Raw genomic sequence first — 22,818 nt, 5'->3', positions numbered from 1 at the left:
AAGCTTTACTAGGTAAACGTCAGTCAATATGCGGACATTTTACTGGCGACAGTCCTTCATAAGAGATCATTGTCCTGTAAAAATCGGAGTAAATAAAATCCGAAACGCCCTACTTCCTGGTAGAAAGAGCGTCGTTGGGTGGGGTAAGTTTTTATACTCGAATTAATGCTTTGGACCTCATGTATGCAATACCGAAACCAACTTAACACTGCCAGATTTTAAAAAAATCGAACACAGTACAGTCGAGAATGTCCCAGCGCGAAGATCCGAGGTATTTACTAACATGTTTACTTCCTAGAGGGGCGGAGGCAGACGGATGTGCTTTTTGGTAGTCTACTAGCTTCAAACTGTTACGCCCAGAAAGAGGTTAAATATGCGTAATTATGCGAATCCTATGTAACGTAATGTATCCATTAAACCCGGGACATCTAAGCTTCGTACTGTGACTTTGGATTATGGTTTAGTTTTTAACCCGTTTAATGCCATCATCAAGTGTGCAGCACATATTTACAGGGTTAAGGTAAGTGGCGGATGGAATAATTTCTGTTATTTCCTTAACTGTGTATGGAGACGCGACGGTTTAAATGTCCTTTATTGCAAACAAATAACTGCATAGAGCTTGGCCTGGGGTATGATTGAGGAAGTGCGACGTTTACTTTCCAGTTTGCTATGCTACTTGTATGCTTTTCGGTTGAGGAAGATATTATATGTGGTTGTATTACCGTATTGGCTCGGATATAGGCCGCCCCCGTATATAGGCCGCACCCTAAAAGTTTGGTGCTTTTTTAAAGAAAAAGTTTTTTTCTTTAAAAAGCACCAAAAAAAAAAAAACAACATTCTGCCACTCTGTCTCCCCCCCCCCGAGATATGATACCACTGTCCTCCCCCCCGAGATATGCTGCCACTGTCCTCCTCCCCCCGAGATATGCTGCCGCTGCCACTGCCCCCCCCCCCGAGATATGCTGCCACTGCCCCCCCCGAGATATGCTACCACTGTCCTCCCCCCCGAGATATGCTACCACTGTCCTCCCCCCCCGAGATATGCTACCACTGTCCTCCCCCCCCCCCCCGAGATATGCTACCACTGTCCTCCCTCCCCGAGATATACTGCCACTGTCCTCCCTCCCCGAGATATGCTGCCACTGTCCTCCCCCCCCCCCCCGACTTACCGGAGCAGACTCCCGGGTGTCTTGCGGGGCCGGCTGGGGGCATCTACGCAATACGCGTATACAACCGGAAGTTGTATACGCGTATTGCGTAGATGTCCCCCGCCGGCGCCCCGCAAGACACCCGGGAGTCTGCTCCGGTAAGTCTTGGGGGCAGAGGTAAAACGCATCGTGTGGCCGGTCACCGGCTGCGGCGATGCGGGTAAACAACCCGGAGGCTGTTTACCCGCATCGCTGCAGCCGGTGACCGTCCAGACGATGCGCTTAGACAACCTCCCGTGCCGGCACCCCCCCCATGGAAAGTGCTGGCAGGGGAGGCTGTCTGAGGACATCCGAGAGTAGGATGCAGGTTTCCTGCACCGTTGCGGGGGATCTGTATCCTAACCCCGCTGCCTGCCCGGCGCCCGGGACTGCATGTCCCGGGCGTCGGGCACTAGACCCCGAATATAGGCCGCACCCCCACTTTAAAGTCTTAAAGTGGGGGAAAAAAGTGTGGCCTATATTCGAGCCAATACGGTATATTAGGGTTGCGTAAGCTACGTGTGTGCTTTTCTGTTGAGGAAGATATTATATGGGGTTGTATTATATTAGGGTTGCGTATCATACATTATGCTGGGGGAAATAAATGGATTGGGATTTTACTGTCATCTTTTGGCATAATAATAAACCTCATAATTAATAAGTGTTATGTGGTAATCGCACGTAAAAGTGTTTTGGGGGTTGTGACGGAGCCCCCTTGTACCTCCAGCTGGATACCCCCAGCAGAACCTTGCTTCCTTGCTTACCAGCTCTCAAAAGAGCTGAGGAATGTAATATGCGTCACCGCCAGTCACCCCAACCACTAGCCGAAGCTTAGTGTAGAGTGAAGAACAAGAACAGCACGCAGAACATGGAGTGTTGCCAATTCACTCTGGCATCGTCAATGCAGAGCGAAACAGGAACTCTCTCAGAGTCACACACAGGGTTCTTATACATGTCCGGATCATGAACGAATCGTTCATTTGATCCGAATCTTTTTAGTGATCCGGATGAATCGGTTCAGTAGACTGAACGATTCATTTGTAGCAGTTCAGTCTGTGAATCATGCAGTTGTAACCTGATCCTAGAGCGAGTCATCTGCAGAGCACTCAGACACAGACTCTGGGATCAGGTTACAGCTCATTACTTCACAGGAGAACGATGACTCATAGAGTCAAAAAGTCGTTCAATGATTCATATGATTCGAATCTTACAAGGATCCGGATCTTACAGGGTTTCGAATCATTCAGAGAATATCCAGGGCCGGCCCAAGACTTAATGCCGCCTGGGGCGAAGTTTAAAATGCCGCCCCCCCCCCCGGATGCCGGGGGGGGCGGCATTTTAAACTTCGCCGACGCCATTATCTACCCTAACCCCCCCGTACTTACCTTTAAACAGTCCTGCGGCGAGTCTCAGTGCTCTGCCACAGTGCCGGCTTGTAATGCTGAGCTCCGTAAATTGACGTCACTTCCGGCGCTCAGCATTACAAGCCGGCACCGTGGCAGAGCACGGAGACTCGCCGCAGAGGAGAGAGAGAGGGGCGCCGAGCGGGTAAGCGAAAACCACTCGGCGCCCCTCTCTCTCCTCCACGTAAAAAAAAAAAAACGCAAGTGCCCCAGTCGGCTCCATTGTAGGGCCGGCCCTGAGAATATCACCATACTTTTATAAATAAATACATTAATAATCACTGCCCCCAGGATTTACATTCCCCTTTACCTCCAACTGCATCTTAAGTTAACTTTATTAAATTAATTAAATTAACCCTTAGCATTAAATTAACCCTTAACACCCCATCAACCATGACTGCCCCTAAAATTAACCCTTAACACCCCATTAAGCATAACTGCCCCTAAATTAACCCTAAACACCCTGTTAAGCATAACTGCCCCTAAGTTAACCCTAAACACCCCATCAACCATAACTGCCCCTAAATTAACGCTAAACACCCTATCAACCATAACTGCCCCTAAATTAACCCGAAACACCCCATTAACCATAACTGCCCCTAAATTAACACTAAAGACCCCATCAACCATACCAATTTATTAGGTAATTTATCTGGAGTACATGCAATTAATTTAGGGCCAGTTATGGTTAATGGGGTTTCGAATCCCAATGAAGGCAGAGAGTCGTTCAAAGATTCGGATCTTACAGTGATCCGGATCACTGTCAGATCCGGATCCCTGTAAGATCTGAATCTTTGAACGACTCTCTGCCTTCATTGACATCGCTCGAGTAAACAGGCAGGAGGGTTCATTGACTAATGAAAGGGACGGGGCCAATCGTTAGTGTGTCTGCACGGAGGGACTGGGAAACAGTAACTCCTGTGAGTCACACTGAGTGATCCGAAGATTCGGATCATGAATCGGATCATTTTAGTGAACGAGTCGAAATGGTCCGATTCACTTTAACGATCCGAACTTCCCATCACTATATACAGACATAAATACATTTTTAACAGTGGAATACGATGGCGGGAGGGACGGGAAATACTGATTTAAACAACATCTTTGGGGGGGGGGTTCAGACATTAAACAGATTAACTGAAACAATAGCTTGTCACTCCCTGGTTGGCGGTTGCATATCCTGGCTGTCTGCAAGAGTTAATCCCCCTCAGCAAGTAATGAGACAATATACTTCTGGGAGTGTCTGAAAACGTGGGGAGTTACAGGGAAAAGTTATGATATACAATAAACAATTGCAAAACTTCATCTGTGTTGGCAAAATACAATATCAATATCAGAGCTCCACAGTCTTCAGAGTCTCTCATATTAAGAAAATGTGGTAAAACCTGTACCAGGGGGGAAATCATTGGAAACTGACCCCCTGTACCTACACACCATCTTTAGAAGGCCAGGGCCCATAGTCGGTAGGGAGGAGGCTAGCCTTCAGCCCACTCCAGAGCCCCAGTGACTGAGGTTCCATCACATCGCTAATTTATGGAGATAGAGAGGAGGGACTGCGAGGTGGTTTCCGTGCTATTGGGTGTACAGGTACATTTCTGGTGTTTATAGGTTTACTGTCCAAACCTGAACCTGTAGTTTAATTAAAAAGGGAATGAAAAATTGCATGCAAAAAAATTGGGGGAAAAACTGAGGAGATGCAAGAGAGGAAAGCAGAGTTGCTCGTTAAGACAGGGACATGGAAGCGGTCGGAGGAGAAGGTAAGGAGACATTCAGAGAGATAGTGTGAAAGGGCATGACAGATTGAATCAGGGTGAGTAACAATTAATTTTACTCACCCTGTAGTAAAATGCCCTATGATTTTAGTCTGAACCATAAGGACAGGAAACAAAATTGTCTGAAAATGAATGCACAAAAAATTAAAAATTTTGTTCAAATCATTTTTGGCTCATTTACAAGTCTCATATCAACTCTCCTGGTTCTAGAAATCATTGTAGTAGAATGTGGGTATAGGGCTCTCCTTCTCCCATGCACCCCTACTGTCCAGATCTAGGCAGGACAGCCCTGATTTTGTCCCGCTTATCCCTACCTCTGTCCTGCTTTGCCAGGGCAGGCGAGAGAGGCACTTGCCTCGGGCGCAGCTGTGAGGAGGTGCACAGCCTGATCAGCAGCTGCAGGACTGGTTGGGGAGATCACAAACCCCCTCCAACATTTGTTACTTCAGACCTTGGCTTTTGTGGTCCCTAATCATTACGTGCCAGCAATTGATGCGGAGCGCCAGAATATGACGTTGTACCCCTGCACATCAAGCACTGGAACAATACTGGAACAATATCTATGCCCTTCCTCTAATTACTGAGTTTTCTAAAACAACACTGTGAGTGGCTGTATGTGAGTCGCTCCCTCTATTGTATCTACGGTATGCATCCGTTATATACCCACTGAGCTTCCGGGTTGATGTATTCTTGCTTTAGAAACCCCCTTTTAACAACCTTGTCATTTATGGTAAAATGTTCACTGACACGCTGATCCCGTGCCATGGGGGATAAAGCCTGGATTTCCACTATTGATCTTCCTGCGCCAACTAAGAAGTTTGTCCATTGTTTTATTGGTACTTTACTAGACGTGTCAACCCTGTCACAAATGAATTGACTTTGCATAGGAATCTACAAATTCCCAGAACTCTATGTATAATTACTCAAACCATTCTTGTTATTCAATTTACCACCATATAGTCATTGCATATTTTACATAAGACTATTATAGATACATTTATATTTAGATAGAACTCACAAAACATTGGGTACATATTGACAGACTAAGCAATATATGACCATAAAGTCTGACAAAGTGGAATAGTAAAACAGTATTTTATCTAATGAACAGTCATACAGGAAAACCAATAGCCATTTTAAGGTGCCCCCCTTAATTCATAATGCACCTTACTTATAGATATGTCCCTCTGTCCCCTGATATACTTTATAACCCCTGAAATGCCACTCTGCCCCCTAGATATGCAACTCTGCCCCTAATATGCTTTATAACCCCTGATATGCTTTATGCCACCTAGATATGCCACTCTGAACCCCCCAGATATGCTTTATGCCACCCCCCCTACTAACCAATGCACCCCCCAGACTCCCTGGTGTCTAGCGGGGCCGGCCATTGGACGTCTGTGCGATGCGCGCAGGCAACCTCCGCTGCCGGCACTTCCGCCGGGCTTCTATGGTGGAGCAACGGAAGGTTATGTCATGCCGGTGCTCCACCATAGAAGCCCCGGCGGAAGTGCCGGCAGCGGAGGTTGTCTACACATATTGCGCAGATGTCCACGGCTGCCGGAGAGGAGGATCCGGGTCCCCTGCTTACCCGTAGAAGGGATAAATGAAAAAGAAAACAAGCACCCGGAACTGCATGTCCCGGTTGTCGGGCGATACGAACTGCGCATCCCTGCGCTAAACCCCAAATAAAGGCTGCACCCCCACTTTAAAGACCTAAAGTGTGTGGGGGGCGGTGCGGCCTATATTGGGTCCAATACGGTATAACTTGTGTGGGTTCAGTAAATGGGAGAGGAGAAAATTACAGCTAAACACGAGACCAGCCTTGGCCACAAACGGTACGAAAAAAAAATCCCTTAACGGATTAAAAGGGCTAGGAGGCTAAACACCATTATGCATCCTAGGGAATAAGAGTGACACAGGGAATCTGCTTTTTACCTGCAGACTCCTAGTGAAACTTGGTAGTTCCCAGGTATGATAATGTGGCTATACTGGATTGTTCTAAATAACGCCCTTAAAGTTCCAGTGGACCACATTTTAAGTAACACTGTCAATTACTAGGCAGATATATAAGAACTAACCGTAGTCAGAAAGCACTTATGTGTTTCAGGAAGCTGTTTCTGGTGCTGCCACTTCTTTCAATATTGTTGCCCTCAATACAAAATAAAAATTCCATTGTTGTCATAGGGCTTTCCTTATTGTGTGGGTAGCCCCCAGTTATCATTCAAGCATGGTGATGTAGTAGTGCGTGGGTGTATGCAAACAATCGGGTTTTTCTTTTAAATGGCCTTTAAAAATTGTGTACTTTCAAGCTGGTCAAGTGAGTTCTCTGTTTTTACATAAGAAGACTGTTATATATTGAAAGGCTCTATAGTTTTGCTTTTTTTAAATGTTGTCTCTTGCCTTTAGCTTACTTTTATATAAGACATCCACATTTAAGATCATCCACTGACAGGTGAGGAACGTTATGAATGTTCATGTTATATGCTTGCGAATGATTTTATAAAGCTAAATCTCAGTATAATTTTGTTTTTACATATGAATGTATTTGGTAGAATCAACTCACCTACGCACTAACTTAATGAATACACATAAAAATGGGAATTCTGCATTAAGTAATGTAATGTAATTTTTTTGTATCTTCATTTATATAGATGCCTTCAAAAAATTCACTCTCCACTTCAAACTCATCTTGGAGAAATTTGTCACTCTGTGGAGTAATAAATGTCAAAAGTGGAATGAGTTTCCAGGAGCCACTTTCAGAAGAAACTATTTTACACATAGTAGATGAGCTGGACCCCTTAGAAGTTGAACGGATACTGTTTGTGTGTAGAGATTATGCCTGTCACATGCCAGTGCATGAACTCTTAAAGGAATTGCATGAGAAGAACATACTTAAACCTACAGGATTGGTTGAATTACTTTTTGTGGTGGAAAGGTTTGATCTACTAAAAAAATATATGCAAATGTCAAAAACAGATGCAAGTCAGTTGCTGAAGTCACACCCCAGGCTCCTTTCAGATTACAGGTAAATGTTTGAATGCCATTAGAAAGGGTCTTTACATGCTAAACCCCCAACTCTCCTGATGTTTGTTTTTTTGTAATAACTTTCTGCGAGCAGTCCATCATTTCTGCATTGCTGTTCTTGTGTTAGCATGGAGAGCTACATTTCACTCTTAACTTTAACCCCAGTGGGTTCCCTGTCCTGAAATGCAGGGATCATCTCCAACAGAAGTATAAAGGGAATCTACTATATTCAAAAAAGAGTGTTTGGGAATCATGTGTTGGGGAATCAAGTGCTTTGGCTTGGCTGATTATTATGCTCACGTTTTCTGTCTGCCTGTTAATTAATCCATATGATCCCTGGGGAAATTTTCACATGGCTCTCTAAAGATATTATGAATTCCACCCAGGGATTCTATTATTCATAGCAAAATAGTCCAATATAAATTGACTTCTTAGCAAATGGAATCACCAATAACTTGTATAGGGATGACCATTGGGAATAGTTTTGTTAGTGGCTATGTGACGTTAATAGTGTTTAAGAAGCCCTCATACTACTACTAGTAAATAAAGAAATATTTATCTGATTCATTTAGGTGGATATGTAAAGTGTATGTAGTTTAATAATGATTTAGATCTATGTGTAAACAAGTAGGTTAAATTAAAGTGCTAGGAGTTTACTAGTGCTCCATATACGTGAAATGTGCACCCATTATGTCATTTAAGTGATGAGAGATTTTCCCCTCACTTTTGATTGACATTGGTTTGTTCTTTAAATAGAGACGCCTACTATAAATGTTTAAAAACACACACACATATACCGGTATATATTTCAGTACTTACAAATCCAATCAATCTGTACAAATTATTACATTTGTTTCTTAACATTTTTTTCCTGAACTTCTTCATAGCAATACATTTGCCATTTGTGTTCTTTTACACTTTTTTCCTCTTAGGGTTCTTATGGTAGAATTCCATGAAGAGCTGACAGACTCGGATTTAGACTCACTCATATTTTTACTTAAACCCCACATGAAGAGTGGAGGAAAACTACAGAAAAAGGCATGTATTACCCTTGTTTCAAATACATTATAAGATTTTGATAGCATAGAATGCTGTATGCTGAAAATCGGCAAAAGGGCTGAATAGCTAATTTAAAAAAACTTTTTTATTGTGCGGATAATTAAACATAAAAAACTCTTCCTAGTAAAGGGAGAAGGAGTAAAATTAAATACTGCAAAAGTCTCTGGGACACATACAATATCCAGAAGGCTGTCTGGGATCCCTTTTAACAATGTAATTAATTCTGTCTTGGATCTTTTCATTGTTTTTTTTTTTCTTTCTTGAATATGGTGCAAGTCTCTAAGTCAATATATTTAATTTCTCCTATACAGCACTTCAATAGGTTGTTTTGTACCTGTCATAAATTTTGCTTAAAATCCAGTCGTCACGCTTACCATGCATAAAGTAAGTACATGATTTCTCCCATAGACTTTCCTGTCTTTAATCATCGAACTAGAGAAGATGAATCTGGTTGCTCCAGACAACTTGAAACTGTTGGATGAGAAATTCCAAACCATCAACAGAATAGATCTGCGAAGTAAACTTCTCAAATGCATCCAAGCTGGTATGAAACAAATGTACACAGGCATTTTATTGTATGCTGCTATCTGAAACTACTTTTTCCTGCTGTCTGAAAGCTTAATAATATTTACATAATTGCATTTTCCATAATTGCCTGTTTAGATAGTTTGTACTCTTTGTTTTTTTTTTAATTTTTTTTAAAGAAAATATAAGTACTCTTTGTTTTTAATACATATTGGTGGTCGAATTAAACAACACTTGCAAACTGACAGGGATTTTATTAGTATCATATGTGTGGAAAATCTTGCAGTTATGGTTCTGATCCTGCTTACATCCAATAGCAGGGCCAGCTATATTTCTAGGCAAGGATGCAAATGGGAGGTTGAAGGTATTAATGGGTCTTGTCTCACTGTCCCATCAATACTTGTAATGCAGGTGCTCAGTGTGGTCACCTGATGCAACATCATGTGACCTCCAGCTGGTAAGACAGCGGGCATTGAATAGAAGGTGGTTTGCTACCTTACCCAAAGTTAGATAAGATGATCATATGTGTGTTGGGGTTGAGTCTATGTGCGTGTGTAGCTGAAAGTGATGTGTAAGCTTGCGTGATCTGTGTAATTGGGTCTAATCTGTGTGTCTGAGATTTGACTTTGAAGTTAGATGTGTGTTTGGGTATTTTTCAGTATTGTGAGAATGATCAAAATGGTTAAAATACAACCATTTTGAATGTGATGTGTCTGATATGTGTAATGTAAATGTTTGAGACTATGTGTCATTTGAGAATACTGTGTGGGTTTGAGAGTGATAGAGTGCTTTTTACTAATATTGGCGCAATTGGTAAATATGGGAAAGAAGGCAGTGAAAATTGTTTAACCCTTTGATCCTTTCTTCATAAAATATGCAAAAATACTCTGCTTTCATGGCTATTAAAGAATTGCAAACACAACAAAGGTTTATAAAAAAAAATGCTGAATATTTGTGTATATCCCATTTATATTTTATGATTTTTAGTACACCAGTATATTTAGCAAGGGTGCCAATATTAGTGGAGGGCAGTGTATGTGTGTTTGACTGTGTATCTATATGGCTACATAGAGTGGACAGTATGGTTAAGTGGTTTATTGTGGAGTGTGTGGCTGAGATGTGTGTTGAGTACACCTGAGTGTTTGTCATTTGTTTGTGCTTTAGTATGGCTGGGAGTGGCCAGTAAGGTAAAGAGTGGTCATTGGGCTGATGTATGTTTGAGAGGTTGTGGTCAGTATAAGAGTGGTCTGTGCATTTGAGTTAAGTCAGTTTGGCTGAATACATGAATAACTCAGCCTTGTTAAATGGCCCGTCTTTTTGCGGACAATTACCCAATTTGTAAAGGATGGAATTTTATACTATAAAGGATATTGATTTCAGGCCCTGGCTTCAACTCATAAACTTGTCTTTTCAAGATAACCTCAACAAAGGATTGCAGGGACAAGGTGCTACAGGAACGTCGTAGGTAAAGAGACATCAGGGCAGTGCTTTTTTGGCATATATATTTTTTAGCTAGGGTTTATGTCTTTAGCAATTACAGACTTTGACCCTTACCTATATGTGCCTACCTTGTGCTATATTGTGTACTATGACATTCAAGGGCTACATGCGCAATTGATGTGTAAGTATAACCACTTCTGTCAAATGGATTTACTAATGGAGTGGGGGCTTTTGAGTAAATTATTCAGTTTAAGGTTTACTGTTTGGCTTTGAATTTATGCAGGAGTGAAGAGAAATTGGAGCTGTGAGATAAATACTTAAAGGGATCTAATAAAGTTTTATGTATAAGGAAGAGAAATGTTTAGATCAAGAGGTCATAATCTAAAACTAGGGAGTCGGAGGCTTAGGTGTAATGTAAGAAAGTTTTTAACTTTATTGATAAAGTGGAACAACCTTCCAGCCAGAAAAGGAGATAGGCATATGGCTATTCAGGATCTAAGACCAAGGACTGATTAATGTTTGAGTGTTTAAAGCAGGACAAAAATGAGCGGAACATAAGTCAAATGGTTCTTATCTTAAATAAAAACATATATTTGTTATTTATTTTGACTCAAATACATATTTAACATGGATTAAGGGCAGTCATTTTTCATTGATCTTATTCTGATATACCTCCATTACTTCATGTTTTGTTTTCTCATGATATGTTTTTTGTTTTTTTTTAATAAAGTTAAGTTATGAAAGTAGATAGATGACCTTTGGTATTTAGTGTAGCAATAATTTCGATAAAGGCAGGGTTGGTTGCTGTTTTTGTGTGTAAAATGTGGCCAGTCCGGCCAAGGTTAAATCATACCACTTCACCACAATTATTAGTGACTAGAACTATCTTTCTTCCTTATGGAACAATATCACAACAATATTAAATGAATACAGCATTAGATGCTCTGTCCAATTAATTTTGAATAATAACTTATACAAATAATACCCGTCTTTTTTAATACTCACTGCATTTGCTTGATCAGCTGCTTATAAATGAATGTTATATAAGAACATATGTCTCCATGTAGATGAAGACTCAACTTGCACGATGTCTTCTGGAGGATGTAGAAATATGTATTAAAAATATCTGAAACTGCTGAACCATTTTTTAATAAAATTTGCTCCACACATTTTTTTGTCTGTTTGCAGTAAATTGATTGGGCCACTTTTAAATGTTTATACGTCATTTTAGGTTGTGAGGTTTCCAGAGGACCATACATCAATGCATTTGGAGTAAGTTCTGCAATCCATAAATTAAAAGCTCTGCCTGAATATTCCTTGAAGGTAAGTATCCAATCAAAATACCAGTAATAGTGATGCAAATGATCAGAATAGTTGTATGGCAGTTATTTCAATAGTTAGAATATAACATTTTATTTAAGGTGTAATAATTATGAATCCAGGCCTTAAGGGCTGGAATCAGGTCAGGAATTCTGTGCATCATTTTATAAAAAAAAAAACTTTTTTAATTGATTGAGATGCCTGTGCACAAGTCAATATATTTCAAAATTGTGGGCTGTTTGTGGTAACCAAGAACTGGAATTGTGTACCACTGGAACAATACATTTGTTGACCGTTGCCTGGCTTCCACACATTGTGTTCACTCTTCAATTCCCAGTCCAACATTGGCATACAACAGAGGATGAGTGTATATTGAAGTCAAGGAGTTGAAGGCACACCTCCTGTAAACTCTGCTACTAACTTTTGTTGCCAAGGTTTAGACATTAATGGCTATGTGTTGTTATTTTGAAGGGACAGCAAATTTATACAGGCTGTACACTCACTACTGTACATTGTAGCAGAGTGTAATTTCTTCAGTGTCACATGAAAATATATAATAAAATATTTACAAAAATGTGAGGGGTGTACTCAATTTTGTGAGATACTGTATTCATGTGTAGAAGGCAAAGTGAAAGTGATTCTATAATTTTGCAGTGGTGGAATCTAATGAACAGATTGTTGTCTGCTTTATTTTTGTAGAATGAATTGATGCCAAAAAGTGGAATTCATTTTTTAAGTGGTAAGTGGTTTTAGAATCAAACCTTAAGAACAAAAGTTTGTTTGTTTTGTATTTATTTTATTTAGCATTTGGACAGATAATGTCATGAAAAGAGACATTTAGAAAACGTATAATGTTTAACCGACAGCTAAATCCTTAAATGTATAATGTAATGTGTTCAGGGGCAACAGTACTTTTAAATAACACACTTTTATTAGTTTTCACTCAAAAAATGAAGTGTTATTCATTGATTTATATTGCACCATCATATTTTACAGTGCTCTATAGTAAAAAGGGCATAACAAGTAGTGCATCATATAACAGTTTGGACTTACAGGAACAAAAGTTGAGGAGGATCCTGCTCAAACAAGTTTACCATCTAGAATTAGGTGGAGTATATTATAGAGGAGTTGAAAATGCAAATGTTTGAGGAAGTCAAGAAGCTCACTAGGCATATGTACAGACTGACTGAAGAGTAAGAGGAAATATGGGAGAAGAGCAACTGCAGGATTGAGGCTAGGAAAGGTGAGGCATTTGTAGGTTGGAGTAGGTGAGTCAACCTGTCAGTTCATAAGCTTGCCCGAGGAAGTGGGTCTTGAGGTTTTGAGAGGAATTGGAGGGGTGAGAGCATCACAAAAGATAGGGCAGCCCTTGGGAAGTCTTGTATATGAGACTGAGAGAAAATGAATGCAAAGGTCATTAAATGAGCACATGGACCAAGTAGATAAGTAAAGAGATGTAGGTGGAACCCCCGAGAGTCAGGATTTTAAAATTTGAGACCTTTTTTCATTGTAATCCTGAAGCATATAGCATCGACTATGGATAAGAAAGATAAGTTTGTCAGAGAGACAAAACTGTGTTGCATTTCAAAATAACTTAAAAATGCAGATGGAATATAAAGTTCTTATTTACTGTTGTCACACAGGTATACCAGTGCAAGAAACTGGGCAGTGCATTCAGGTAATACAGTTTAAAGTTTAAATATTTTATTTAGTTGTATCTAAATTGACTTAAAATATGGTTATAATGGTGAGACTGACACATTTTACATTGACACAATTCCTTTTCCCTCTCTTCCCCTATGGCCTTCATGGACCCTCTGCTTAGCCGACCCTTTAACCCCATGTGTGTCCAACAGGTTTCCTTATTGATGGCATGGACAGGGATCCACTTATGGAATTATTCACTAAAATTAGAGTTTGCTGGAGAATTGGGGTTTCATATTTATGACTTCACTATACGTTATGAAGGGGAAGAACTTGGCTGTGTGTATAATGTATAGTTAAATCAGTGAAATTTCTTTAGTCTGCTCAGCCATTAAAATATGCATTATAAAGTGTTTGGTGCTTCTAAATGAACATTGAAGTGAGGAAGCTGAAACACAACTGTTGTTGCAAACTCGCCTGTCAACTTTCTTTAATGAATAGACCTAAAATAGACTTAACCCTTTCAGTCTCCTATAGACGTACCGGTACGATAGTCTGGGTTGTCTGCTTTACAGAAATATATACTTTAGTGGGTATTTTTGGTTTATTTGTTTAAAATTAGAGTTGCAATCCCATCATACCGAATGTAAAAATTCTACGGCTTTGTAAAGAATAATGTACACCTTTTATAGTATGTTCCCTATAAGTGCTGGGAAAGTATGGAAATTCTATATAAATTAGGTATTTCGGAAATCAGGACACCTGAATTGATAAACTTGGAGGGGATTTTCCGTCACTTTACCTAATTTTGTGAAGATTCAGAGGGGAAAATATATATAAAAAATTAGTTGTTTTTTTTCCTAATTTTCGCTAGTTTTTACTAAATTTATCATCCTAAATTTTCTTCTAATTAGGGTATCAAAAGAAAGCCCTCTCTCTCCTTGAAAAAACAATATATAGTTTACATGGGTACACTATTCACAGGAAAGGGGAAATATCGCTGAACGGACATACCGGGACTTGAGGTACCAAAACCCCCTGGGACTGAAGGGGCTAATCAAGCTATAAATATATCTATGTAAATGCACTGGGAATGTGTATATACAGTCAGAACAAAAACACCGGGAATACCTATATGCCTATATTTATCTTTTTCCCTCAGGGGTGTCTAAAATTTTGCCTTCAAAAAAGCCCTATGGTTTCATCAGTTAGGTTGGTGCTTATCTGAAAGGTTTTTTTGTTATATTTAAAAGAAATGTCACATGTGCTGGGGAATTTCAGAGTTACGCATTCCTTATATAAAAGATTATAGTTTTCCAGTCTGTTTCTTTTTCTTCACACCCGCTTGACTTTCCATACATTTGGCAGCACAAAACATTCTTTATAGATTGCAAGGGGAATTCCAGCTTTTAGTTTCATTTCAGTTTCAACCAGTAGGTTTTTTTTCTTCTGTACTATTTATCGAAGTACTGACCACAAATGATTTCTAATTAGCTAATACACCCAATATGCAGCTGCAGTGCTTTTCAATGTGTCATACCTTTGCTATACAAATAGGTAATAAAATGAAAAACACAATTTTCACCAGATCTTGGTAAAAGTATTGGAAATCTGCACCAAAGCACAGTCCTTTTTTAAAAAAAAATAATAAATTTTATATCCAACATATTAATAATGTTTTCCATTCCTATTAACTTGATAATATAAAAATTGTAAATTTTAAGGCAAAGTAAATATAATGGTTTTATAGTGTACACAACTCCTATATATTTTTTAATTTAAATTACGCTATTCAAAAATACCCAGTTTAAGGCAAACCACATCAAATCACATGAAATATAAAAAAAAAAATAAGAGAAGAAATTTTCCCCATTAATTGCCAGTATATGACAAACCATAACATTAATAAAAGTATTTTTCTTTGAACACTCCAACACCTCTTAGTAAATCTATCATATATATGTTGCTGTAGGATAAAGCTTATGTGATGGCACACAAACCCACATAGGTGCCAAAACAGGCATATGGCCCACAAGATGTGGCTACATGACATAAAGGAAATACAATTTAGGCACACAAATTCCACATCTGTGGACAACCACTCCCATTATCTTCGTCATTAATCTAGCCAAGGATGATGGGAGTCTCTGATAGATCAGAAGTGTACTCTGCTCTGTAGAGGAGGCCTGCACGATTAACTGTAAACATTAGGCTTTACTTTTTTATTAGCAGTATCGCCTCTAAAGTGTAACACATAATACTTCTGCTAGAAGTCATGGCCACTGGTTGGCAGACCCCTTATACTAGCAGTTGTAGAGAGGAATGTACACTGCTACCATGTATGAGACACGTGGTTGGCTCTACTTTCCAACCATGTACCACATATGTGGTTGGTACTGAAAAGGTTAAAAAGTTACTTGAATGTGACTTGGATAAGAAACATCATCTGTTGTTCCTACAGCATCCAGGAACCCCAAAAAACCTCTTCGTTTAGTTTTCCCCATGAATTTTTGGTCAACAGATATGCTAAAATGAAATACAACACGTGAACACAATACAAACATATTTACAGAAAGCAAGAAGTGCCTTATTTGCCTTCTACCGTTTCCTTTGTCATTGTTATTTCTCATGGCTAGAAAAATAATGAATTAAATATTAAACTTGAGTGTTTTTTTTCTCCATCAGGAAGAGGTCAATGACGATGAGTATGTATTGCATCCCAAAAATGGACGTTACTGTCTCATCATTGACTGTGTAGGAAATGATGCAGGTAAGTCGACAGAGTCAGATTGAAAAACAAACTCAACAGGGCTCTAAGCAGACTACAGGCCCTCCAACTGTACCGATTTGGTCAGGAGAGTCATGATTGTCGCCAGCTTAGTCCTCCTTTATAAACCAAACGTCTCTCAATGGGTTCTCAGGCAGTGATCGAGGGAGGATCCCTACTCCCAACAAATTGTCTGACGAATGATGTCAGATAAAATTATATATTCGCTTGTATTAAGGTCCTTCACAGTAAAAACCATGGCAGTTGTAATCCATAAAGTTCATGAATGAAAAAAGGTGAATAATTAACATGTCTCGCACAAAAGATGCCTAACTAAGGACCCTAATAAATGCAAGTCTATAATTTTTTTTTATCTGATTACAAAGCAAACAGGTTAAATCAGAAATACATTTTTCAGGTTTAAAACCCTATAACTGTCTGCCTGTTATCCAGTCTGGGTTTCCATGACAATTGGTGCCGGCAGCGAAGATCAACTACTGTTTGGCTCTGGCTCACAATCCCTCCAACACCGATGACATATGTGGCTCAATCCCCCGCCAGCTCACCCAGTTATATTTTATAATCCCTACAAAAAAATGAAAAACATTTAAAAATGTTGGAAATTGATTTATACAGAAACAAAATCAATGCAAGAATAGTATTTGAAGTAGAACAACAAACAAGGGGTTTTTAAAAAACCTTTGTGTTTGGTACTTTTTTTCTGTTTCTATATCTTTACTTTTTATGTCATGGTTTGTTCAAAGCCCTAGGCAAAATATAAAATACTCACATTTCACGTTTTACCTAAAGGTAGTGCATGTTTAACACTCTCCCTGCAGCATACAAATATTCAGCAATGAACAGTAAACTATAAATTATTACTTATATTTACTCACAATAACATGTATATGCATTCATTTCTTTTTGGTCTACAGACTTATTGGAGGTAACATTTAAAAGCCTTAATTTCACAGTTCAAAAACACATGTACTGTACCACAAGGTATCTAGAAGAAGTGCTTCAGGACATGAAAACGATGGATCAGCTCCAACAGCAAGATATATTTGTGTGCATTCTTATCAGCCGTGGGGGTTCTAATTGTATTTTTGGAACAGATCAGAGATACCCTGGAATTTCTCTAGACAAAATAAGGAACTATTTCACAGAACAGTCTTGTCCATACCTGGCTGGAAAACCCAAACTCTTTTTTATCCAGAGCTATGTTGTGTGTGATACAGAGCAACAATGTGCTCCCTTCATGGTAGATGCTAGTGGGTTTGGACAACCAATTGCTCCAAGTGATAAAAAGTTAAAGTGCAGTGATAAAATACAACAAGAGCCTCATGTCTTTTGGAATCATTGTAAAGTGGAAGAGAAAAAACTACAGCATTTTCCAAGCGAGGGATCTCTATATTTAAAAAGTTTATGCAATGTACTCTTAAGACCAAGGTAAGCACCAAACCAGACAAGCCTGTTAATGTGCACCAATGTGTCCATATAAAATAATGTCTGCTTAGTTCAATCCAGAAATACACTGTGTGCACAATTATTAGGCAAGTTGTATTTTTGAGGATTAATTTTATTATTGAACAACTACAGTGCAATCCGTCACTCCTAAATGTTAAAAATGTGTGCACAATTATTGGGCAACTAAATGAAAAACAATAATTTCCCCATCTTATGTGTTTATTTTCTTCTATTAACAGTCTGGTCACGTACCAGTTACGACATGCCCAAGTGGGCTCAGCGGTTCTGTGAAAAAATGCCCCCATGTCGCCACAATCGTGGTGATCGCGGGTGCGCTACTGTACAGCCACCCCGAGCCTTTGGTCACTCCCACGGGAGCAATTCTGCAGGCTCAAAACGCACTTTTGTGGGGACCTGCCACAACGTTCCCCTGCTGCCTGATTTCTCTATGAGAGTGACAGTGCAGTGTTAACTCCTTCAATGCCACAATCGTGGCATTTTAGGGGTTAATACATGTTCTGTACGGGGCTCTGCTGCTGCAACAGCAAAAACGAGCCCCCACAAGCCCTTTGATCACTAATACAGGAGTGATCAAATAGACTCCTACCTGCAATCGTCAGTCTCCCTGATCAATGTCAGTGGCCTAAACTTGTCACTTACAAGTGATCTGATGAAAAAAATATTAAAAAAGTTTAAAAATTTAAATGCGCATGTTCCAGTTTTGACTCCATGACATGTGGGGTATTGTTGTACTCATGGGGTGTTACTGAACACAAATCAAGATATGTTTTGTTCATTTACATATCCACTCAGCAAAATTAACATGGTGAAACTGCAAAGTGGATGTGAAAAATGTTTTTTGTTAGATTAAATTTGGGAGGCGCTGGTGTCGAATCAGCTGCAAGTGACAAGCCAATATGCCCCTAACTAGATTCCCTGAGCCATCTAGTTTTTTTAAATATATACGTTTAGGGGGTTAAAATGAAATATGGGACCTCTACTGTGTCTCAAATAAGACCATGACCGAACAAACTGATCTGTAAAAATTCTATGTTTGAAAACTGAAATACGCATGTTCCAATTTTGAACCCGCAGAGCCAAAGAGGCATGCCCTACCCATGTCTATGGGGTATTCCTGTACTCGGGAAGTGTTTCTGAATACAAATCGCAAGTTGTTTCAGTAATTTTATGTACTCATGGAAAACAAATTACTGAAATACTGTGTTAAAAATAAAAAAATAAAATTTACTGCAATGTTTAGGACAGCTTTCAAAAAATCTTGTTTAGAAACAGCGATGAATGTCATTCATATTTAACCTAGGGCTGCAACTAATGATTATTTTCATAATCGATTAGTTGGCCAATTATTTTCCCAACCTGCCCCCCTGCCCCGAGTTACGCACATTTGAGCCCAGGCTTGTCACACTGCCTCCCAGATATGCCACATGCCTCCCAGATATGCCACTCCGCCCTCCCCACATATGCCTTATATACCCTATATGCCTTATACCCCCTGATATGCCACTGTGTCCCCCTGCTATGCCTTATACCCCAGAATGCCTTATACCCCCATATATGCCACTCCATCCTCCCCAGATATGCCTTATACCCCCCAGATATGCCATAGTGCCCTCATAGATTCGCAGACTCATTCACAGCTCATTCACTGCCCCCAGGATTTAGATTCCCCTTAGTTTGACCCCCCTTACCTCTAACTGCACCTTAAGTTAACCTTATTAAATTAACTCTTGCTCTTCAGCATTAAATTAACCCTAAACACCCCATTAACCATAACTGCCCCTAAATTAACCCTAAACACCCCATCAACCATAACTGCCCCTAAATTAACCATAAAGACCCCATCAACCCTAACAGCCCCTAAATTTACCATAAAGACCCCATTAACCATAACTGCCCCTTAAGTAACCCCACCTCCCCTAACTTTCAGCAGCCCAAATATTCATTTTATACTTACTGTTAGATGAGTTGCTGAGCAGTGTGGACGCTATAAGGAAATGAGCGGGCCAATCATCAGTGTGACCGCAGGGAGGACTGGGAAGCAGAAAGAGGCAGGGCCAATCATTGGCAACGATTTTCATTATTGATTATTATCGATTTTATCGATTAGTTGTTGCAGCCCTAATTTAACCCGGTAAGTGCCAAAATAAATGAAAATACCAGGCATATGTGGTGTTTCCGAAAACGGTACAAATACCTTGCTTGTCCTGAAAACCCCCCAATATATAACGTGTGGGGGTGCACTGAATGAGTTAGTGGGCAATCAAAGTTGAATAAAGTCATAGCAAAAGCACAAAAAGTGCTCTGCAAATCGCAGGTATTGGAAATTCAGATATAACCATAAAATCCCCCCAACCACTTTTCGAGGATTATTTTCCTCCTCTATGGAGTAAGATAGCTGGGAGACCTCAGCAAATGGTCCAAGTTTTAGATTTCATGGCTCGTGGAATAACATCTTCTAAGATAAACTCCCTCCCTGAAACTACTGTACCTGTTTCGTACTCTCCCCATTATAATCCCGGCGATGTTTTTGCAGACGATCCAAAAGCGACTTACAAGATTTATTTGGGCAAACAAACATCCCAGAATTTTGTTTAAAAACACTCCAGAGGCCAAAAACATTGGGGGGATTGGGTGTTGCCGGTATCCAACATTATCACAAGGCAGCTCTACTAGCTGAAGCTCTGGTTCTTTTTTCGGATCGTGAGAGGGCTGACTGGGTTGATCAGGAAACATCCTTTACTCATCCTTTCTCGCCGAAGACCTTCCCTGGCTCCCTGGGCTGATGCGTCCCCTTCTTCCAGAGGTTCTACTCACAACAAAACTCTCCCTCTACACAAGAGCACAGATCACGACTACGTTTCCCACTGTTCCTTACAGACAACACCCTGTTATCGGCTTTGAACTCGATTCTCCCACATTAAAATATCAGCACTCCACACATTTGCCTGAGAAAATGAAACTGCCTAATAATTATGTACACCTTGACAAAGGGTGTTCATCTCCTTAGGCCACAGCCTCCCTCTTTACACAAATACTCAACACCTGATATGCTTAAATCCAATAAACATTAAAGTTTATACAGCTTGGAGTTGGAAAAAATGCATATATAAAAATACTTGCCTAAGAATTGTGCACACAATGTAGAATAATGCTTCTCAGTAGGAGACCAGTTTTAAAGCATAAAGTAGCCAAGCAACTACTAGGATGGTGAGTTTGGTGAGTAAAATAATATTTTAAATATAGTAATACAATTAAAAATAATCAGACCTCTGTGATGTCATCATGACATCTTTTGGGGGTAGGGGATATCATTTTTATTAACTTTAGCCCCAATTTTTAATTATATTTTAGTGCTGTTGTATATTATATAATGTGTCGTTTAGAACAAATGCAGTACTTGTCCTTGAAAAAAGGTTAAAATTTTACATTAACATTGTTAATTTAAAATGTTCTCGGGCTTGTAACTAAGCTATTGTTTACTTTGACCTCAGGAAGCTCCATTTATTGGATACTCACACAGAAGTGAGCAGCGTTCTCAGTGGTGAAGAAGAAAACGAATGTTCTTTGGAAATGTGGCATACGCTGACAAAAAATATCTTTTTGAATTCACATTAAAGGTGCTGTTCACAACATAGATGTCTGGCAGCATGGTGCCCTTTTATGGTGCATCTGGCTTTTGCGACTACAACTCCCATCACGTTCGTCCGTATTCAGTTTGAATACGATGAGGGTTGTGTTCTAGAAATCTCAGAAGATATTTTTTTAATTAAAATAGTAAAGCAAGTGTACTTAGATATATTTGTCACAGTCTAGGTGTTGGTCCACCCCTTTTCCCACCAGGGGCTGGGACAGTTTTTGGAGTTTTGCTAAAGTTATGTTTAGGTGGCAATCCTATACACAGCTTATTCTTGTACTAGGGAAGCTTATATCTTTTATTTAACCCCTTATTATATATCATTATATTAGGTTAATATAAAATATAGAATCGGTCATAAAAAATAGTTAATTAAAGCAGAATCTATATCCCATGACATTATCCAACAATAATAATTGATATGTAATAAAACAATGTAAATCCATTTTACTTATTTAAATAAAAAAACACCTAATCTAGAACATACAGACATACTAGTTGTCTGTGCTCACATTATATAAGTAACATCATAATATAGGGCTGTAATTGTACAATTTAATGCTGCAATCTAGGCCTATGGCACATATACATTCTGTTTATTAGGTGATTGGACTGTCAATCACTGTGTGGTTACAAAAATACTGTATTTGCTCTGTTATAAGACAATACTTGTCTTATATTCAAGATCATCTTATAATCAGACCTCAAATAGAGGTCTGACTACAAGACTAAGATCCAGAACCCCCGCAGCGCTGCAGGGCACCTGGATCCTCCTATCTGACGGCCAGTAGACGTTTGCACGATGCGCGCAGACAACTTCTACTGCTGCCGGCACTTCTCCCTGGGCTTTTACGCCAGTGTGACATCACCTTCTAGTGCTCTACCATAGAAGTCCTGGCGGAAGTACCGGCCAGCAGGAGCAGAGGTTGTCTACATGCATGCTGGAGTCTGGAGCACGACGGACAAATCTTCGGGTGCATCGGTAAGCTGGGGGGGGTATAGGGGGGTGAGTATAAGGCATATTGGGGGCAGATTGCCAAATAGAGGAAATAAGGCATATCTGTGGCAGAGTGGTAAATAGGGGACTATAAGTCATAGCTGGGTTGCAGAGTGGCATATAGAGGGTATAAGGCATACCAGGAAGGCAGAGTGGCATATGGTGGTATAAGGCATATCCGGGGGCAGAGTGGTAAATCTGGGGGCAGATGTGCATAACTGGGGGGGCAGGTTGGCAAATAAAAGGAAGTAAAAACAAAAAATGCATTTTTCTCAATCATAGGTTTCATTAAATATGAAAGATAGTAATTGTGTCAAAGAAGCCTCTATGCCATGGGCTCCTAAAGGGGCCTGAGTGCCAGCTTCCTTCCTACTGACTATGGGCCCTGGTACGGAGTGCCACGTTTCCCAAAATACAAGAGACCCTAAAGACTGTGAAGCTCGGAAACAGATTTGGGGCGCCTTCTCTCTACAGCTCTGGTTCTGTCTGGCGCTGAGGAGGTTAATCGCTGGTGTCCCGACAGGAGGAAGCAACGTTTGGCGGGAGTACCCAGTT

At 39.9% G+C, this 22,818-nt stretch overlaps 1 protein-coding gene across 1 annotated transcript; it reads left to right on the top strand.

Moving 5' to 3' along the window:
- Positions 1-288: 288 nt before the first annotated feature.
- On the top strand, positions 289-21,926 carry LOC128502432 (CASP8 and FADD-like apoptosis regulator). The gene is made up of 10 exons (XM_053472263.1): positions 289-520; positions 7,017-7,390; positions 8,322-8,427; positions 8,857-8,992; positions 11,645-11,736; positions 12,433-12,472; positions 13,377-13,411; positions 16,063-16,147; positions 17,080-17,593; positions 21,124-21,926. Exons 2-10 carry the CDS (start codon positions 7,017-7,019, stop codon positions 21,245-21,247), a joined length of 1,506 nt encoding a protein of 501 aa, XP_053328238.1. The 5' UTR covers positions 289-520; the 3' UTR covers positions 21,248-21,926.
- Positions 21,927-22,818: the final 892 nt, after the last annotated feature.

The sequence above is a fragment of the Spea bombifrons genome, chromosome 7 (assembly GCF_027358695.1).
Source record: "Spea bombifrons isolate aSpeBom1 chromosome 7, aSpeBom1.2.pri, whole genome shotgun sequence".
In the NCBI taxonomy this organism is placed as follows: domain Eukaryota; kingdom Metazoa; phylum Chordata; class Amphibia; order Anura; family Pelobatidae; genus Spea; species Spea bombifrons.
The sequence above is the reverse complement of the archived record's forward strand: the minus strand, read 5'-3'. Positions and strand labels throughout refer to the sequence as shown.

Bases quoted from the DNA above. Each gene is read 5' to 3' on its own strand.
- LOC128502432 (XM_053472263.1), top strand. From the start codon at position 7,017: ATGCCTTCAAAAAATTCACTCTCCACTTCAAACTCATCTTGGAGAAAT. The intron at 7,391-8,321 runs GTAAATGTTTGA...TTTTCCTCTTAG, and splicing joins AGGCTCCTTTCAGATTACAG to GGTTCTTATGGTAGAATTCC. The intron at 8,993-11,644 runs GTATGAAACAAA...ACGTCATTTTAG, and splicing joins TCTCAAATGCATCCAAGCTG to GTTGTGAGGTTTCCAGAGGA.